The sequence below is a fragment of the Strongylocentrotus purpuratus genome, unplaced genomic scaffold (genome assembly GCF_000002235.5).
Source record: "Strongylocentrotus purpuratus isolate Spur 01 unplaced genomic scaffold, Spur_5.0 spur5_scaffold_12, whole genome shotgun sequence".
NCBI lineage: Eukaryota > Metazoa > Echinodermata > Echinoidea > Camarodonta > Strongylocentrotidae > Strongylocentrotus > Strongylocentrotus purpuratus.
Window position 1 is genome coordinate 4,839,847 of NW_022145597.1, and position 22,195 is coordinate 4,862,041.

Genomic DNA, 22,195 nt, shown 5'->3' on the forward strand with positions numbered 1-22,195 from the left:
TTGCATGTATTGCTATTACACAGTAATTCCAAGGGAAGATATTTTATACTCTGTTCAACAATGAAAGCTAGCATGATAACTGAATAACTGATAACATGATAACATGATAACATGATAACTGTTGATAACATGATAACTGTTGAAAGTCCTTTATGATGAGTGTTCAACACCTCAGAAGTTACTCAGAAGAGATTCAGAGAATAGATTAAAAATGAATTCTTTTTGTATGATTGATTTGCTTGCAGATCTATGTATGGATGGATGCTTTAGTGAACTATTTAACAGTGAGTGGTTATCCAGACAGGACACATCTTTGGCCACCTACCCACATTGTGGGCAAAGACATCCTCAAGTAAGTCTCTGCTCAAGCTGAGGCTCTAGGAATAGGGCTTGAAATCAGGTCAAACTCTCTGCAGCAAATCATTCTTACCATGAATGAAATCTGATATGACTCTATAAAGGCAAATTTTAACTATATGAATGTATTATGAAGATTCCATGGTCCTGAAACATTACAAACATATACAGTAAATATACTTGTTTACTGTATATGTTTTTAAAGTTTCGACACCATAGTGCTAATTGTATTACCCTGATGTAAAGAGCAAGTCTACTCCAAAAATAACTTACTTTCAATAGAAGCAGAAAAATCAGACAAACCAATCAAAAAAAGTTTGAGCAAAATTTGATTACTATTAAGAAAGTTATGAACATTTTAATAGCATGAAAAAATTTGAAAATCACAAGACAAATTGGCAACTCACACATGAGTCTGTAACATCGTTGCCTCACTATCCACTTATTGTTTTCTTTATATTGATAAATATAAATTTCCAATTTTCCCCCTAAAAAAATTATTTCCTCACACCAGGATCCACTAGTTATTGATAGTCATATGTCTTTGTGTGGATGCACTAATATAGAGTAATTTTTTTCAGTTAAATCATGAAAAATGTGAATTTTGATAAAGTAGTATCAATTCTTCAAAGTTTATAAAAGATTTTGTGAAATTTCATGCACGCAATATGATACAAATCACTCAACCTGGGCAGAGGCATGGGGAAATAAAGTTTTGGGAATAAAAAGGCAAAGCAATGGAATAAACAAAATATAAAGCAATTGATAAATAGTGAGGCAATGATGTCACAAACCGATAACCAAATTGGCAATTGTGTCGTGATTTTCTAAGTTGCATAGTTTTTCATACTTAAAAAAAAATTCATAACTTTCCATTAGTTATCCGTTTTTTACTCAAATTTGTTTTGCTCTGTTTCTTAGGTTTTTCTGCATCTAATAAAAGCAAACTATTTTTGGAGTGGACTTAATAAATATATACCTGGATGAGAATCATGAAGCAATCATTTAGGCAATGGTTTTGAAAGAAAATCGGAGTAGGACATTGGCTTATTTGCTTTTGCGATTCCCTGCACCTCCACTAGGAAAAGCAAACTTTTTCTCCAATACATACATGTACATTTATCAGATACTATATAGTGATTGTATTTATTTTCTGTGCAGAGATTTCTTCAACATAAACATGTAAACAAATGACAGACCCCCCCCCCCCCCCGAAAGAAAAAAAATGTCTGACATGAACAAAAATACATGTAATATTACATGCTTTTATAACACATAATAACAGTAATTTTACCATCGTTTTGTTTGAAGATTCCATGCTATTTACTGGCCTGCCTTCCTTATGGCTGCAGATATTTCTCCACCAGCAAGTGTCATCTGTCATTCACATTGGACTCGTGATAGCTTTAAGGTTAGTGTGGGGATGAAAGTATGAATGAATGAATGGATGGATTGATGGACGGATTGATGGGTGGATTTAAGGATAATTAAATGAATGGTGGATAGATGGAGGACTGCAGAGATATCTCCCCCAGCAATTACCATCTGTTATTCACATTGGTGAGTGGATAGAAAGGGATGAATGAGGAATGAATGGATAAATGAATGGATAAATGAATGAATAGGTGGATATAGTGATGAATGAATTGATAGATGAATTTGAAGATGGTTTATTGAAAGAGGAATTCAAATAATGAAGAGTGAAGGAAATGCAATGGATCCTTTTGACATTTCAGGGATTGATGCACAGATAGATGGATAAAAGTGTAATTGGAGAGATGGAAGGACAGATGTACAGATTAATTGATAGATGGATGGATACAGTAGATAGATAGGTGGATGAATGAATGGCTAAGTAGGTGGATACATGGATGAATGAATGGCTGAGTAGATGGATAGGTGGATGAATGAATGGCTGAGTAGATGGATGGATGGATGAATGAATGGCTGAGTAGATGGATGGATGGATGAATGAATGGCTGAGTAGATGGATGGATGGATGAATGAATGGCTGAGTAGCTGGATGGATGATTGAATGAATGGCTGAGTAGATGGATGGATGGATGAATGAATAGCTGAGTAGGTGTATGGATGGATGAATGAATGGCTGAATAGGTGTATGGATGGATGAATGAATGGTTGAGTAGATGGATGGATGGATGAATGAATGGATAGTAGATGGATGGATGGATGAATGAATGCTGAGTAGATGGATATGTGGATGAATGAATGGCTGAGTAGATGGATGGATGGATGAATGAATTGCTGAGTAGATGGATATGTGGACGAATGAATGGATGAGTAGATGGATGGATGGGTGAATGAATGGCTGAGTAGATGGATGGATGGATGAATGAATGGCTGAGTAGCTGGATGGATGGATGAATGAATGAATGGCTGAGTAGATGGATGGATGGATGAATGAATGGCTGAGTAGCTGGATAGATGGATGAATGAATGGCTAAGTAGATGGATGGATGGATGAATGAATGGCTGAGTAGCTGGATGGATGGATGAATGAATGGCTGAGTAGATGGATGGATGGATGAATGAATGGCTGAGTAGATGGATTGATGGATGAATGAATGGCTGAGTAGATAGATGGATGGATGAATGAATGGCTGAGTAGATGGATGGATGGATGATTGAATGGCTGAGTAGATGGATGGATGGATGAATGAATGGCTGAGTAGATAGATGGATGGATGGATGAATGGCTGAAAAGATGGATGGATGGATGAATGAATGGCTGAGTAGATGGATGGATGGATGAATGAATGGCTGAGTAGATGGATTGATGGATGAATGAATGGCTGAGTAGATAGATGGATGGATGAATGAATGGCTGAGTAGATGGATGGATGGATGATTGAATGGCTGAGTAGATGGATGGATGGATGAATGAATGGCTGAGTAGATAGATGGATGGATGGATGAATGGCTGAAAAGATGGATGGATGGATGAATGAATGGCTGAGTAGATGGATGGATGGATGAATGAATGAATGGTTGAGTAGATGGATGGATGGATGAATGAATGGCTGAGTAGATGGATTGATGGCTGAATGAATGGCTGAGTAGATAGATGGATGGATGAATGAATGGCTGAGTAGATGGATGGATGGATGATTGAATGGCTGAGTAGATGGATGGATGGATGAATGAATGGCTGAGTAGATAGATGGATGGATGGATGAATGGCTGAAAAGATGGATGGATGGATGAATGAATGGCTGAGTAGATGGATGGATGGATGAATGAATGAATGGTTGAGTAGATGGATGGATGGATGAATGAATGGCTGAGTAGGTGGATGGATGGATGAATGAATGGATGGTAGATGGATAGGTGGATGAATGAATGGCTGAATAGGTGTATGGATGGATTAATGAATGGCTGAGTAGATGGATGGATGGATGAATGAATGGTTGAGTAGATGGATGGATGGATGAATGAATGGTTGAGTAGATGGATGGATGGATGAATGAATGGTTGAGTAGGTGGATGGATGGATGAATGAATGGTTGAGTAGATGGATGGATGGATGAATGAATGGTTGAGTAGATGGATGGATGGATGAATGAATGGTTGAGTAGATGGATGGATGGATGGATGAATGGCTGAGTAGATGGATGGATGGGTGAATGAATGGCTGAGTAGATGGATGGATGGGTGAATGAATGGCTGAGTAGATGGATGGATGGATGAATAAATGGATGAGTAGATGGATGGATGGATGATTGAATGGATGGTAGATGGATGGATGGATGAATGAATGGTTGAGTAGATGGATGGATGGATGAATGAATGGCTGAGTAGATGGATGGATGGATGAATGAATGGCTGAGTAGATGGATGGATGAATGAATGGCTGAGTAGATGGATGGGTGGATGAAGGAATGGTTAAGTAGATGGATATGTGGATGAATGAATGGCTGAGTAGGTGTATGGATGGATGAATAAATGGCTGAGTAGGTGGGTGGATGGATGAATGAATGGCTGAGTAGGTGTATGGATGGATGAATGAATGGCTGAGTAGATGGATAGGTGAATAAATGGCTGAGTAGATGGATGGATGGATGAATGAATGGCTGAGTAGGTGTATGGATGGATGAATGAATGGCTGAGTAGATGGATGGATGGATGAATGAATGGCTGAGTAGGTGTATGGATGGATGAATAAATGGCTGAGTAGATGAATGGATGGATGAATGAATGGCTGAGTAGATGGATGGATGGATGAATGAATGGCTGAGTAGATGGATGGATGGATGAATGATTGGCTGAGTAGATGGATAGGTGGATGAATGAATGGCTGAGTAGATGGATGGATGAATGAATGGTTGAGAATGGTTGAGTAGATGGATGGATGGTGAATGAATTGATGGTAGATGGATGGATTGATGAATGAATGGCTGAGTAGATTGATGGATGGATGAATGAATAGCTGAGTAGGTGTATGGATGGATGAATGAATGGCTGAATAGGTGTATGGATGGATGAATGAATGGTTGAGTAGATGGATGGATGGATGAATGAATGGATAGTAGATGGATGGATGGATGAATGAATTGCTGAGTAGATGGATATGTGGATGAATGAATGGCTGAGTAGATGGATGGATGGATGAATGAATTGCTGAGTAGATGGATATGTGGACGAATGAATGGATGAGTAGATGGATGGATGGGTGAATGAATGGCTGAGTAGATGGATGGATGGATGAATGAATGGCTGAGTAGCTGGATGGATGGATGAATGAATGAATGGCTGAGTAGATGGATGGATGGATGAATGAATGGCTGAGTAGCTGGATAGATGGATGAATGAATGGCTAAGTAGATGGATGGATGGATGAATGAATGGCTGAGTAGCTGGATGGATGGATGAATGAATGGCTGAGTAGATGGATGGATGGATGAATGAATGGCTGAGTAGATGGATTGATGGATGAATGAATGGCTGAGTAGATAGATGGATGGATGAATGAATGGCTGAGTAGATGGATGGATGGATGATTGAATGGCTGAGTAGATGGATGGATGGATGAATGAATGGCTGAGTAGATAGATGGATGGATGGATGAATGGCTGAAAAGATGGATGGATGGATGAATGAATGGCTGAGTAGATGGATGGATGGATGAATGAATGGCTGAGTAGATGGATTGATGGATGAATGAATGGCTGAGTAGATAGATGGATGGATGAATGAATGGCTGAGTAGATGGATGGATGGATGATTGAATGGCTGAGTAGATGGATGGATGGATGAATGAATGGCTGAGTAGATAGATGGATGGATGGATGAATGGCTGAAAAGATGGATGGATGGATGAATGAATGGCTGAGTAGATGGATGGATGGATGAATGAATGAATGGTTGAGTAGATGGATGGATGGATGAATGAATGGCTGAGTAGATGGATTGATGGATGAATGAATGGCTGAGTAGATAGATGGATGGATGAATGAATGGCTGAGTAGATGGATGGATGGATGATTGAATGGCTGAGTAGATGGATGGATGGATGAATGAATGGCTGAGTAGATAGATGGATGGATGGATGAATGGCTGAAAAGATGGATGGATGGATGAATGAATGGCTGAGTAGATGGATGGATGGATGAATGAATGAATGGTTGAGTAGATGGATGGATGGATGAATGAATGGCTGAGTAGGTGGATGGATGGATGAATGAATGGATGGTAGATGGATAGGTGGATGAATGAATGGCTGAATAGGTGTATGGATGGATTAATGAATGGCTGAGTAGATGGATGGATGGATGAATGAATGGTTGAGTAGATGGATGGATGGATGAATGAATGGTTGAGTAGATGGATGGATGGATGAATGAATGGTTGAGTAGGTGGATGGATGGATGAATGAATGGTTGAGTAGATGGATGGATGGATGAATGAATGGTTGAGTAGATGGATGGATGGATGAATGAATGGTTGAGTAGATGGATGGATGGATGGATGAATGGCTGAGTAGATGGATGGATGGGTGAATGAATGGCTGAGTAGATGGATGGATGGGTGAATGAATGGCTGAGTAGATGGATGGATGGATGAATAAATGGATGAGTAGATGGATGGATGGATGATTGAATGGATGGTAGATGGATGGATGGATGAATGAATGGTTGAGTAGATGGATGGATGGATGAATGAATGGCTGAGTAGATGGATGGATGGATGAATGAATGGCTGAGTAGATGGATGGATGAATGAATGGCTGAGTAGATGGATGGGTGGATGAAGGAATGGTTAAGTAGATGGATATGTGGATGAATGAATGGCTGAGTAGGTGTATGGATGGATGAATAAATGGCTGAGTAGGTGGGTGGATGGATGAATGAATGGCTGAGTAGGTGTATGGATGGATGAATGAATGGCTGAGTAGATGGATAGGTGAATAAATGGCTGAGTAGATGGATGGATGGATGAATGAATGGCTGAGTAGGTGTATGGATGGATGAATGAATGGCTGAGTAGATGGATGGATGGATGAATGAATGGCTGAGTAGGTGTATGGATGGATGAATAAATGGCTGAGTAGATGAATGGATGGATGAATGAATGGCTGAGTAGATGGATGGATGGATGGATGAATGGCTGAGTAGATGGATGGATGGATGAATGATTGGCTGAGTAGATGGATAGGTGGATGAATGAATGGCTGAGTAGATGGATGGATGAATGAATGGTTGAGAATGGTTGAGTAGATGGATGGATGGTGAATGAATTGATGGTAGATGGATGGATTGATGAATGAATGGCTGAGTAGATTGATGGATGGATGGATGGATGGTAGATGGATGGATTGATGAATGAATGGATGGTAGATGGATAGGTGGATGAATGAATGGCTGAGTAGATGGATGGATGGATGAATGAATGGTTGAGTAGATGGATGTATGGATGAATGAATGGATGGTAGATGGATGGATTGATGAATGAATGGCTGAGTAGATGGATGGATGGATGGATGGATGGATGAATGAATGGTTGAGTAGATGGATGGATGGATGAATGAATGGCTGAGTAGATGGATGGATGGATGAATGAATGGTTGAGTAGATGGATGGATGGATTAATGAATGGTTGAGTAGATGGATATGTGGATGAATGAATGGTTTAGTATGTGTATGGATGGATGAATGAATGGCTGAGTATGTGTATGGATGGATGAATGAATGGCTGAGTAGATGGATGGATGATAGATAGATAGATAGATAGATAGATAGATAGATAAATGGTATTTATTGATTCATTTCCATGTATCGTAGTTACAAGTAACTGAATTGTGCATGAATAAAACATTGATGGTGAAGACAATCATACATTTCAAATGATATCACAGTAAAAAGTAACTGAATTGCACATGAGTAAATTGCTGGAAAAAGCAAGTATACATTTCAAGATGTCACACTACAATCTACATAATTATGAAGAGCGTGTATATACTATATACCATTAATCTTATACAATATATCAATTTAAAAATTTGAGTTAAAAAGAAAGAGAGATGGGAAAGCAGGAGAGAGAGAAAGAAAGAGAGAAAGAGAGAAAGAAAGAAAGAGAAAGAGAGAAAGAGAGAGAGAGGGGGGGGGGGGGGAGAAAGGGGACAGATAGACAGAGAGGGAAAACAATTATGTACATGTTGATAAAATACAAAGATACATTGCAAGACAAATATGAATATTATTATAAGGTGAACATTAGAGATATTAAGATATAAATATAGATATGCATCGCATTCTTCATGTCATAAAAAATACATTGACTAACTTGACTAAAAAAATCAGACCTCAAATTTATGAATTAATTATATACTAAGGAATATGAAATTGTAATTTGTTTCAGAGTATATTAAATACAATTATAAAAAACTTTTGTTATACAAACGGATCAAATCTGGGATTGGGCTATTCTGCATACGTTTAGTTTTGCACGTGGGTTCAGGGATCTTGTTAGTTCTTCGCAAAGTTCTATTGTGTGCTCTTTGGGGTATAAATTTTTGAACTGGTCTGTGCATGAAAGAGTTTTTTTTAAAGAAAGTAACACATAAGTCATTTCGATGACTTTCCAATTTTTGTAATTTCGATTTAGTAAGAGCGTTTGCGTAACTATGATAATCCTTTCCAAAGATAATCCTCAATGCACGTTTTTGTAATCTTTCTATGCGTTGTTTTTGTGCACTAGTGAGACCTCCGCTCCAAACTTGAGTAGCATATTCAAGGATTGGGCGAATATAGATCTTCATGTGAAAGACCGAACTTCCCCAAAGCATTCGCTCTTTTTTCAATATCTCTGACATGGGCTTCCCACTTCAAGTCGTTTTTTTATCGTGACAACAAGTAATTTCACCTGTGAAACAGTTAAAAGAACACAATTTTCGAGAATAATGGAAGACTGATTGACTGGTACTCTTGAAAAACAAATGTCCATTTTAATACACTTTGTAGGATTCAATTGCATTTTATTAATATCAGCCCACAAAGATAGACATTCTACAGCTTCTTGCATGTTTGAAATTTGGTTTGTTTTACGACACTCAACTAGGGTTAGATCATCGACATACTTAAACATATGTATACTTTCAGAAGATTTGAAATCATTTATCATCACAAGAAAAATTAGGGGCCCAAGTTTCGTACCCTGGGGCACACCTGCATTTATTTGACACCATTCTGAGAGATCGCTGTGATAGCGAACTCTTTGTTTACGTTCAGAAAAAAAATCAGATATCCAGTAAACTACCGCTGGTCGTACACCGATTTCAATTAACTTTTTGATGGTAACTGTATGATCTATTCTATCAAACGCTTTTTGAAAATCTGTGAGAAGTATCGTCGATGACGTTTTTGGTACCTCACCATTTAAAAAAACATAATGAAGAATATTAATCAAACAGTGTGAGGTCGATAAACATTTCTAGTTTCCAAACTGACAGGGGTCAATATGTTGGGCAATGTCCTGATACATCCACTTTGCGAAGTGGTCTGTTAATGATATAGGTCTGAGTTTGTCAATTCGTGCAGGATTCACCTTTGGGATCGGTACTACAATAGCACATTTCCAGAAGGCCGGAACTTTTCCTTGACTAAAAGAAGCATTAATTATATAGGTTAAAGGTCCCGAGAATTCAACAGAAAAAAGACAGATTAGGCGTGCTGAAATATTATCTGGGCCATTCGCCATCGAGCATTTGATTTTAGAAAGAATTTTATTAACCTGCCAAGGATATACCTCGGGTAAACTTCTAGAAGGTAAGTGTGCAGGTAAAGCTGCTAAATTTAGTGGTTGTAAATCAGAAGAGACAGATATGAGATGTTCGTTTATCGCATTCGCAATTTTATCTCTCTCACTAGGATCAACACCATCAACTGGGATATTGAGTGATTGACGACTTCCCTTTGTGAGGATGCGTATTTCTTGATACCATCGTGAAGGATTACTTTTCTTAAGTTTCTGAATACGTGACCTGTAATATTTAACTTTTGCTTTCTGAATTGATGAATTTACTTTGTTTCTTAAACGTTTCCACAAAATTCCCTTACCGTGATGAAATGCAATTTGTCTCTTATGAATCAGAGATTTAATTTCACCTGTCATCCAGGGCTTATCTCTAAAGTGCAATAATACCTTACGAACTGGAAAATAAATGTTAATTGCATTATTTAAAGTACTATAAAAAGAACCACATCGAACATTTACATCAACATCTTGCGTCACTTATGGCCAATCATAAGAAGATATCCACTGTCCAAACGCCCTTATTGCACTATCTGTCATGGGTCTGTTGAATACATAACGAGTAGTATTTGGTAATTTAGGTTTGATTTTAAGAGGAAACCACATAATTGAATTGATGGATGGATGAATGAATGGCTGAGTAGGTGGATACATGTAGGTGGATGAATGAATGGATGGTAGATGGATGGATGGATGAATGAATGGCTGAGTAGATAGATGGATGGATGAATGAATGGCTGAGTAGATGGATGAATATTGATAGGTTGAAGCGTACATCACATTGGATAGATTAATAGATGGCAATGTACCATTAGTCAAGGGGATGAATGAATGAAGCCCAGAAAATTATTTGTTTGCTCCTTCATCGTTGATTGTACTAGTACAGGATTCAAAATCAAGACTTGGGGCTTTGTTTGTCTCTTCTTTGATATTCCTTTTTATATATTATTATCAAGTTTTGTTTGTTGGTGATTTGATTTCAGATGTCCAAGAGCAAAGGCAATGTAATTGACCCTTTTGATAGAGCAGCACACTTCACTACAGATGGCCTGCGCTACTTCTTGTTGAGAGAGGGAGTGCTTCATTCTGATGGAGGTGAGTGCATACAACATTCATCTGTGTATAATGGGGGCATACTACAAGAGTCCTATCTTGCACCCAAGCCGGGTCCTATCTTGCAATTAACCGGGCGCCGGGCGATTTTTACCCCACGGTCGTCTTTTATTTTTGGCGCCCGGTTTGGGAGAAGTAACATTTCCCATTTCACATGGCCGGCACTAAATATTTACAAATCTGACTATAAAAACTTACTTGATAAATGTTTCAACGTGGACTGAATGAGCCCTAACAAATCATTTTACAATGAGAATCCTAAAATCCTTTCATGATTGCAGAGACCAGCTAGCTGAAAAACAACGCGTGCACATAGCTGGCTTAGGCCACATGCGATATGTATACCATGCTTCTGACTCGTGCAACATATTAGCTGCCTCGCGCGGCTGTCGTCCACACTATAACCAAAGTAAAGGCAGAGATTGTGGAGCGCCGCAGCGGCTGCACGTCTATCATCTTTGCTATAACTAGCAAGGCGGCGGGTGCAGGCGGTGTTGGCAGATAAACGTTCTATTAAGGCTCCACCTCCGCCTCCGCCTTGTTGAATAGAAAGTTAAACTTTCAATTCATGAAAATATTTGCACATATTACCAAGTTGTGTATTCCTTAACTTGCGATATAGAAAAAATTGAAGAAAACAATCATAATGCGAAATATTCCCTACCCCTTCAATTGATCGCCCACCCTGATATAATTATACTGAAAGTTAAAAACTATTGAAGAGTTGCAAAATGAGTAAAAAACGTAATAATTATTGTACTTGAATAGATTAATTTTTACATGATTAAATGGCATGTATGGTAATGGTGACTCTGCCTCATTGAATAAAAAGTTAAACTTTCAATTCATGAAAATATTTGCACGTATTACCAAGTTGTGTATTATAACTTGCGATATAGAAAAACTTGAAGAAAACAATCATAATGCGAAATATTCCCTACCCCTTCAATCGATCGCCCACCCCAATATCATTATACTGAAAGTTTAAAAACGTCCCTAATGAACGGACAGTAATGGCTCAAACTACATCATCCTCACATCTTCCCTTGTCATCATGGCGGAGCACGCGAGTCTCTTCAAATTTGGATTTACTCGTAAGCAGAGAGAGGATAAGCAAGAAAGGGAAAAACCAGGAGATAGACCCAGCACATCAACTCAAATTCAACCATCAGCTCCATCGCAGGAGCAAGTAATCGGATATGCCCCAAAAAAGTAAAAAAGGATGGCCCTCGCTTTGTTAGGGTGCTAAATTTACAGAAGTGGCAGAAACAAACTGGAGATGATGATCCAGGGTTCAAATCCAAACGCCCGGACCTTACCTGGATCAGATATGAAAGTGCTGGTAATGTGGTTTCGAAAGTCTGGTGTCTTTTTTGTAGAAGAAAGCTCGAGATCGTTCGCCAATTCAACGAGGCAGCTGGAATTACGCAAGATGTTGACGCCTATGTTAACGGAACTTTTAATATCAAGAAGACGAATTTGCGAACATCATGCTCAATCCAAAGGTCATGAAAACGCAAAAGGTATGTTGAAGGTTATATACTTTAAATATTAACAAAACGAAATGGTACGTTAATAAAGTTTTGATCATAAATCTGTTTACCAAATCCAATTTCGTTACATTATCGTCACGTAAGACTCCTTTGCTTTTTACAAGTGTTACATATCATTAATTAAGTTCTATTAGTTTTTAGTTAAGGTAACAACTTTCCATTGTTGTCGTAAGTGCTTAAACATGTTTAATATGAATTTTATTAACAATATTATACATTGCGTCCCAGAAAAAAACGAAACCGAGAATTATCGAAGTAACTTAATCACAATTATAGTTAATAAATGACACATATTAATTTGTAAAGCTTACATCCTCCTCTTTCATTATTTTGATGCAACTCATATGATGCATATTTCACGCATGAGTGATTAAAAACAATTTGAAGAGAGGAAACCAAAAAGTCATTCACACGACACCTCAATCAGGAAAAATGAGCCAGGAATAACGAAGTTCTGTTTGCTTAAAGTAATGCTTGCATTTCCATAATTTGGTTAAGTGAATTCGTTTTTCACTGGCTGCCTGCCGTAGCAACACACAGAGTTGACATAAGACATCTCCGTATCGTTGACGATCAGCCATGCACAAAGAAGACGAAAGACTTGATGCATGGTTGATCGTCAACGAAACGGAGTTAAGTCTTTGTCAATTCTGTTTGTGGCTACGGCAGGCAGCCAGTGAAAAGGAATTCGTTTTCAATCACTCATGCGTGAAATATCCATCATATGAGTTGCTTTAAATGAAAGAGGATAATCTAAGCTTTACAAATATGTGTCTATATGTATTTATTAATCATAATTGTGATTAAGTTATGATAAAACATCAATAATTCTTGGTTTCGTTTTTTCTCGGACGCGCTGTATAATGGAAGACTGGAATGGAATTTGTACAGATAGTCAGATTTATTCTATTAATATATCTGAGGGGAGGGGGGGGCACTATCATTTAAATATGGTACAGGGTCGGGTATAAGTATAGTCCCTGAGAATAGTGACGGTGTGGCCCTTAAAAAACCCAATAATTTCTGTGCCTCTCACAGGGCAGTTCCTACTTCCTAACACTCAGAAAGCCTATAACAATATCCATTAGCGATATAAACATGATAAAGAGTAAACGACTACAACGGCTAGTTGCATTTTATGCATAATAATTATGTTTATACTATAATAAATTAATAATCATGATCCATGATGATTGATGTAAAATAATATAGAGGCGGCCGGTTGGCCAAATGGCTGTTGATATACATCATCATGTTCATAAAATTATAAACGTTAATCTTAAACCGTATAACTTGTTTAAGTTTTGATAGGCATATTATGAGGGTGAGTTCTAGATCTATTTTTTACCAAAAATGATCCGAGTTTTTCTGTCTTCCTATTTTTCTGTGTAGCTGCATGTATTGCTGAAGACACTGCACCAGCTGAGAGACCGCTGGAACGATTGGTACTTCGTATGCACCGCAATGTCTTCGATTGGCTTGTGAGACTGTTTCAAATTGCATACTTCATAGCCAAGGAGGAACAACCCTTCACTAACATGTCAAAGTTAGTGGGTCTTGAGAAGCTCCACTGTGTTGATCTTGGAAATGCCTACGCTAATGACCAAGCTTGCCAGAAATTTACCAGATACAACGCCCAAATACTGAGGGAGCCTCTTCAGAAGCATTTGAGATCTGGATTGAAACCACCGCATCCTCGAGAATCACCAAGTTCAACCTACTGCTACCACTCACTGTTCACAGACAGGATAACTGATAGGTCCGATGCAGAGCGAGAAGTAGTGTACGTCAAGATTTTTCAGAATGGTGAAGCACATATGAAAATGATGGGGTAAGCGATTGAGGGTATTTGTGCAATTTGCAATTATTGTAAATACATGATGATCTGAATAATTGCTACAATAGTATAATAACAACATCATGATTATAATGGAAATATTAATGACAATAATATAACAAAAGCAAAAAAGGTAAATATTCGGTTTTATTCTTTAGGCCCAATAGCCTTACTGTGTACATCGATCAAGTGGCTGTATCAAATTAAATCATTATACCCAATACTCCAACAAATATATTACAACAGTAGACTAGTGAATAGTGATGATGCTTTTGTTTATAATTTGTATATTATTAATGTAAATTTTAAAAAATATCAAACAAATGAATTGCAATTTGCAACGATGCTAGTGATGATGAATTTATTGTATTTTCAGACTCATAGATGTTGACCACGCCACTGCCACCGCTGTCAAAGAAGCCTTGGTTAAGCACTACAAAGAATTTCTGGGCCTAGGTGAAGATGAGGTGGACTTCGCTACCACAGGATGTATTGGTGCTGGTACAGATGGCGCTGCCATTAACTTTGGGGTACATCGTGGAATGATGGCACAACTTCGCAACGAAATGCCTTGGCTAATAGCAGTTCACTGTGTTGCTCATCGACTTGAGCTAGCGGTTAAAGATGCCTTCAAGAATTCTTTCTTCTCAAACCAGGCAGGTGCAGCTAGCTGTATAGGCAACTATTTAAAAAAATGAATAGAAATAAATTAATTTCGACTTTCACTTTACAAACTTGTTAGAAAGTCAAAAAATATTACAAATATCAGAACAGGAGTGGCTCCACTCTAACGAATAAGGAACTGGTCCTCGAGTTTCCGTAGTGTCGTTAGAGTAGGGGGTAATGCGCCAGCTAATTACTCCAAAGGGTGCCTGTTCTGAATAAAAACAACTGAATTCTAAGTTTTAAATCATCTAAAAAACGTTCTGATTTTCAAGTTATGCGCCTCTAAAGGTATAATTACTATCAATTCTTAATATTGAACTATGAAAAAATAAGTCTATGACCTGTATCTCGTTCGTATTTATACAGATTCAGCCAGTGCTTCTGAAGGTGTTTGCCTTCTATTCAAGATCTCCCAAATGCTATCGTGAGTTGAAGGCTGTGGCTGATATGAAGCATGTGAAGGTGATAACACTGAAGAGGGCTGAAGGAACCTGATGGGTCGCACACAGGTTGCAGTTCATGGAGGCGTGTGTGCGAAAATACCCGTCTCATCACCCACTGGGAGGACGTCACCAACCCTGCCAGGACAGATGTCAAAGACACTGACAAAGCTGTCAACAGGGGCTTCCTGGCACGCCTCAAGGAGACAAAATTCATGGCACTGGTGGCCTTCTACATGGACGTAATGAGATCTCTGAGTGCCATCTCTAAGGTATTTCAGAGTGCAGATCTCTCTCTCCAGGTAGTGACCGAAACAGTCCATGTCCATGTGAGAACACTTCGCAAGTTACTGTCTGAACCTGAAGTAAGCGGCATCATGGTGATTGAGTTCAGAGGAAATATAGAAGATGGAGAAGATGAGACCATCACATACAGAGAGGTGGAGGTGGAAGGATGCTTGGAAGATGCTGAAATTGCTCTGGTTAAAGAGAGAGATACTATCACCTCGTCCATCGTGGAGAAGTTGGAGGAACGATTTGCTGATTTCACCAATCACCCCATCCTTAAGAGTTGCGAAATCTTCGACCACACCATATGGCCAGAAGATATGGACAAGCTTTCATCGTATGGGGATGAACAGGTCTCAACCCTCCTGAACCACTTCCAAATCCCTCTTCAAAAACAGGGGGTTGATCTTGTCACAGCGAAGAAGGAATGGGGGCAGCTCAAGCAACATGTTGCCACCTACTATAAGGAAGTTCATATGCAACAATGTGGAAGGCAATCTTCAAGAAGAAGAGGGATACCTTCTCCCACATCTTACACCTTGTCGCCATCGTAATGGTGCTGCCAATCTCCAACGCCCAACTGGAAAGAGCCTTCTCTGCAATGGTCAGGGTGTTGACAGATTGGAGGAGGTCGCTGAAGACAGCCATCCTCAGCGACCTCCTGCTCATTACGATGGAGGGGCCTGCAGATCCTGGTGCCCGTGATGCCAAGGCAGGCGCTAGCAAGTGGCTCCTGGATGTCGGGAACATTTGCCCTAACAGGAAAGAGAGAAACAAGGAGGCAGTGGCAGAGGTAGGCCAAGATCATCAAGATGAGTTCGGGGTTGAGATGGGAGATGACCAGGAGGTTGGAGATGAATTTGACAAGTTTGGGGTGGTAGAGTTAGGTAGCGAGAAGCAAGTTGAAACGGATGAAGGTGACCGCGAAGGAGTGGGACTCATAATCAATACTGATGATGATATTACTGCTGGCGATGAAGTGATAACTATTGTTGAGTAACTTTATTTTGAATTCATTTCAATTCATTTATTTTCCACAATAAAAACCAGACAAATGTACAAGGTAAGAAAATAAGTTGTACAGATTTGACACATAAAGCAAATGTAAAACAGAAACGTAAACATAAAACTGTAGTAAATGCTATGTAGCTTTTATGAGTTTCGGGTGTTATAACAATGTACATCACCTAGTTGCACATCACCGTTGCATCTAAACCAGTTTTGAAGTGAGTTTGGTAATAGTCCCTTTTCAGACCTGTACATAAAGTCTCCCAGTGGTAACCTACTCAGTTCATATACAGTCAAAACCCGGCCGTAATTGTTTAAAGGTACTGTTGGTATGGGCCAAACAATGAGATTCTCAATTATGCATATTACACGTTTTTGCAACAAATATAAAGGATTTACCAATGTATTTGATGCATTTATCCATAGCATATTCCCATATTGTAAATGAGGTAGAATTAATGAAATGTATAGTAAAAGCAGTACCTTTGACTGTAATACAAATTTCAGTTTTGACATACCTCCAGTAATTCTCTAGATCTTCAATGCAATATCATTAATATGTAAAGACCATGATAACTTGTCATCAATATTAAGTCCAAAGAAGCAGGTACTCCCTTATAATGGCCATGTCCCATGGAACTATTATTTAAAGGTTATTTAAAGTTATTATTCATTTTGGTTTATTTATTTATGTTATGTTTAACCATGCCTTGGCTGATAGCACTGTGCTACCACTGCTGTGCAGTGTTTATTTAGTGTACTGACAGACCAATGAATAAATAAAAGGCAACGGTTAACAAATAATTGAAAGAATACGTGTTTTCATTCATTTTGAAAATGGCCCCTGATCCTGGAAAAACGGCTCCTGGTTCTCTCAAAAATTTAAGGACCGGGAGCCACTTTTTCAGATATTTGGCTCCCGGTCTGCTTTGACTTAACAAAAGGCTTGCTTGCACCCCAGGGCAACGTGTCTGACAAGATACTTTAATCTTGATCTAAGGAGGAACGAACGAACGATCTGTGTTTAAGCTTGTGATTGAATTACTGAGTGACGCAAAACTTAAATGAAAATGAAACCCAAAATACTTTAGCTGATAGCCTTATTAAAAATTGTGAGCCAGACCTGGGGAGGATTTCATTAACACTTGTGATGTACCGTTAACCCTTCGTATGGGCTTGAACCCATCATAACCTCGCCAAACCCATTGCCCATGGATATTGGGTTGCATTTGGATTTCACTAAACTCCTGCGAAGGTTTAACCCGTCGCTAACCCATCGCAGCTCAGCTGATGCTCAAAGAGTGACGGAAGAGCTGCGATGGGTTCAAAATCATAAATTCCTGTCATAGTGGCGTGTATGGTGGAAAATCCTTAGTTTGTTCAATACTGATTATTAAGATTAATTTTCCTGCTTTATTGTTTAATCCATTTTTGAATCTGTTTATGTTATTTTGTTTCTTGTATCATGTTCATGTCATGTTCCTAATTTCGGGGGCAGGGAACTTTCTTGATGTTTATAGAGATTCAGATGAGTTGGAGTGAATTTTTTTCTCACATATCTTTCTTTTGAAACCTTGATTACCCCCTTCCTTTTTAAGGTATTTAGAAGTGACATAGCAGTAGTTGCATCATGACAAGGATATTCTTTTCCTGAAATGTTATCATTCAAATTGTACAAGAAATTAGACAATGATAAGTCAAACACACACACTGTTACAAGACATGATAAAGATAGTAAGTGTAATGCTAGGGTTTAATAATGATATTGCCAGCAGGAAATTCAGTTGATATATCGTACATATAAAAGCAGTGGCATGTCAGATGTTATGTCATATATCTAGTACAGATGTAGAAGCTTTGATAGTGCTTGGACATTCTATCATTCTATCATTTTAGATTACTCTGACATGAAAGTTTCTGCTCTGCTGAATGCCGAGCTGGCTGACACATATGGCAACCTCCTCTCCAGGGTAGCTGCACCTACATTAAACCCTCAACAGGTCTTCCCTGTGCTAGACAGCAACCTCTTCCCCAGCAGACCTGGTCAGAGTACAACAGCTAGGACTACAGATGAAGATTATCTTTTAGTGGAGTCTGTCAAGAGACTACCAGGTATTAAAATGCAACCCATGTTCATTTCCTTTTATTTTAGAACTTGAAATGCTCTAAGTGCTAATATAGGTTTAACTTTTGTTTATTATTTCATTAAAATCTGGTACAAGTTTGTATGAGAATTAATGACATTTGTCTTTGACATGCTCTTCACCGAGCTAGAACAGACAGTAATTCCGCCCTGTCTTTGTTCAGAGACTTGTGCTTAAAATTACGATGAGATCTTATTGCTTGATTTAAATGATATTTTCGTCTTTCCATAGTTGTATTCAAGAAACTGTGCTGAGAAAAATTGTGCTTTGTGTAGATGATCAATTTTATTCTTGCTCTTGTGAATAATGTTTTATCTTTTCCATATCTCTATCCAGATATTGTTGATTACTTGTGCTTTTGATTTATCTTTTCTTCCTTTTGTTTCTCTCTTCAGATATCGTTGGTGAGCATTACGAGCAATTCTTATTCTATCGTGGCTTAGAAGAGATTATGACTTGTCTTCGCATGGCCAACGCTTTCGTCCAACGTCATGAACCTTGGAATCTTACCAAGGTAAGTTAATATCAAATGACGTAGTAATAATATCGAATATTTTTTATATCCATCAAGCAAGGTGCTCAAGGTTACCCTGGCTCTGCTAGGCTCCCACTTTCAGTGCTCACAGCATTCATGTAATTCCTTTCTACAGGTACCTTGTTAACACCCGAGTGAAGAATGGTAAATGTAGATTAATGTCTCGCCACAGGACACGTCAGGGTTTGAACCCCGCGATGTTCGCATCTCCAGTCAAACGTTTAAACCACTCCTATCATAAGAAATTTTTCTGGAAAATAGATTGAGAAAACTGCAAGTACTTATGTTTCTCAGATTAACTAATATTAATTATATTACATGTTAAGTATCTATTTTGTATATACCTTTTTTTTAAATATATATGAATGCATTGTATTTTGAAATATGTTGTTTAGAAATGAAATGTGATGTTATTTTTAATTTGATATCAACCCTGTAAAAGGTGTACATAGCATATATTGGGGACATCAGTCCATCTACAATATAGAAAGGTGGGCAAATGCAATGATTGATAAATACCAATAGTGCCTGGGATATGCCACCACTTGTTTTGTATTGGTGCATTGTTGAGGAGTAGTTATTACCCTTCCTTTCATGCTTCTGCCTTCACCAAACAAGAAGGTATAATCATTGTGGAGTTTCATGCTTTGGGAGACATTTTGAGCATACCAATAAAGAAGAAAGTATGGAATATTCTGAATTTGAATTTTTAGGGTTTATTACTTTATTTAAGTGTTAGTGTTGGTGTTTGCTGTGTAAGGATGTGATTTTGTGCAATGTCCCATTTTCATGCATGAGAACTGAAATAAGGTGATATTTGTTAGATTTGTATCTATCATGTCATGTAAGGGTGCTGTTTTTAATGTTCCAGAGGTCTTTCATGACTTTGTGTAAGCTAATTAAAAAAGTTAGTCAAAAGAGTTTTATTCCAAATTTAATATACTTGTTTATTGTTCATTTCTTTTTGTCCTTATCATCGTGCCAGCATTATGTTTATTCTATCCATGTTATGTTTCTCTGAACCTCATACAGAATCCTATTGACAGACCTTGGCTTGATTCTATTATACATGTCACCATGGAAACACTGAGGGTTTGTGGGATATTGACCCAGCCGATAGTTCCTGACCTAACAGACAGACTCCTGACAAAGATAGGGGTTGAGAAGATGGAGAGAAGCTGGGAGCAACTCAAGTGCTTTGAGGCCCTGGAAGGGGATGACAGGGAAGGGTATGGAGGACGGGGGTTGAGCGGGGACTCTAGTGTGCTATTTTCTAGACTCAAGACAGAATCACGCAGATAACGATGGCACAAGGATGATAATCTACTTCACAAAATTTATGCAATTGAGAAACTACTACCTTGACGTTACATGCAGCTTAGAAGGAAACATGTGGAGCAGCAAGCATTTGAGATTTAGAGTTCAAACAGGTATGTTTTTGCAACACTTGCATCAAGAGGGACGACATTTGATGATGTCTGGCAACACCCTGAAGGCCATTTACTTTTTTTGGTTGTCCGTCCGTCCGTCCATACATACGTCCGTACGTCCCGTTCTCGTGATATCTCAAGAACCGATTGATGGATTTCTGCTAAACTTATGTCATGCAGAACTTTTGAATTGATTAGATTTACGGGTCATGAAGTCAAAGGTCACATTGCTCATTATGTATGCAAAAATAGCTTGTGATTGCGTTCTCAAGAACCGATTGATGGATTCTTGCCAAACTTAGGTCATGTATGTATCATGCAGAGCCAATGAATTGAGTAGATTTTGGGGGTCACGAGGTCAAAGGTCACAGTGCTCATTATGTATGCAAAAATAGCTTGTGATCACATCATTAGAACCGATGGACAGATAACCATCAAACGCAGGACATGTATGTATTATGCTGAGCTAATGTACTGAATAGATTTGGGGACATGAGGTCAAAGGTCATGGGGCTCATTATATATGCAAAAATAGCTTGTGATTGCATTATTATTAGAACCGATGGACGAATTAGCATCAAACTCAAGACTTTGCAAGATACATATCTTGCAAAGCTTATGAAGTGATTAGATTTTAGTGTCGTGAGTTCAAAATAAAAGGGTCATATATGTATATGAAAAATAGCTCGTAATCACAATATTCTGAGAACCTGTTAATGGATTACAATTAAACTTGAATTTGAAAAATTGCTTCTGTTTTGGTTTGTGAAATCGCTCTATGGCGGAGGCATCATTTTCGACTGCGCCCAGTCGAAGTTCCGTCTGTTTACATTTAGGATTGTCCTGGGCTTTCCATCATTAACTTCATGATTGAAAGTCAGGGCTGTTCCACAGGGACCCCGGGCGTACTATTATACAAATGATGCATGCGCACGAGTTCATTATACGATCTATCTGCACTCGAGTTGAGGCTGTGTGCATCTATTGCACGAAGCCGTTAGGCTGAGTGCAATAGATACACACAGCATCAACGAGGGTGGATAGATCGTATAATGAACGAATGAAAACATGCATCATTTGTTTTATACAACGAAACTCCTAGATCCTTGTTATTTGATGTAAAAAGATTTCATTTAAGATTGTTTTGTGACAGTATATGGCTGACAAATAAAACTCAAGTTTAATGAGGCTTAATTTAGTGCGCACACATATCTATAGATATAGCAAGCGCACTTACCTCTATACCCATTCACGCATATTGCTGGGCAAGAAGAGGCCCATCATGCAAACGCAGTATTAAGCGCTCTACGCGCACTACATGACCAATCATTTGATTAGGATCCGGGAGTGAGTTGTATAATATACAAATAATGTGTGGGAGTGAATTCATTACATGAATCTATCTGCACTCGAGTTGAGGCTGTTTGCATCTATCGTACAAAACCGTTCTCCCTATTATAGCTATAACCGATAAATTAATTAAGGTTCTATAAAGTGGATATCATTTCCTCTATATTGAACATTATATAAAACGAAAAGTCTTATAAGACACTGCAA

General features: G+C 38.4%; 2 protein-coding genes across 3 annotated transcripts in view; both read left to right on the plus strand.

Annotated features, from left to right (window-relative positions):
• The window catches only part of LOC577149 (methionine--tRNA ligase, mitochondrial), a 34,080-nt gene extending 13,155 nt beyond the window's left edge, over positions 1 to 20,925 (plus strand). The window contains exons 8-13 of one of the 2 annotated variants that reach the window (XM_030981652.1): positions 246 to 352; positions 1,669 to 1,768; positions 10,608 to 10,719; positions 18,426 to 18,641; positions 19,069 to 19,187; positions 20,241 to 20,925. In XM_030981652.1, coding sequence (XP_030837512.1) covers positions 246 to 352; positions 1,669 to 1,768; positions 10,608 to 10,719; positions 18,426 to 18,641; positions 19,069 to 19,187; positions 20,241 to 20,510 — 924 coding nt within the window. In that variant the 3' untranslated portion in view covers positions 20,511 to 20,925. The remainder of the gene's footprint in view (positions 1 to 245; positions 353 to 1,668; positions 1,769 to 10,607; positions 10,720 to 18,425; positions 18,642 to 19,068; positions 19,188 to 20,240) is intronic. The other variant, XM_030981653.1, reaches the window with a different exon arrangement.
• On the plus strand, positions 10,726 to 18,408 carry LOC105443723 (zinc finger protein 862-like). Its single transcript, XM_030981654.1, has 3 exons — positions 10,726 to 12,260; positions 13,683 to 14,121; positions 14,504 to 18,408. The coding sequence occupies exons 1-3, from the start codon at positions 12,017 to 12,019 to the stop codon at positions 14,823 to 14,825; spliced, it is 1,005 nt and encodes a 334-aa protein (XP_030837514.1). The 5' UTR covers positions 10,726 to 12,016; the 3' UTR covers positions 14,826 to 18,408.
• Positions 20,926 to 22,195: the final 1,270 nt, after the last annotated feature.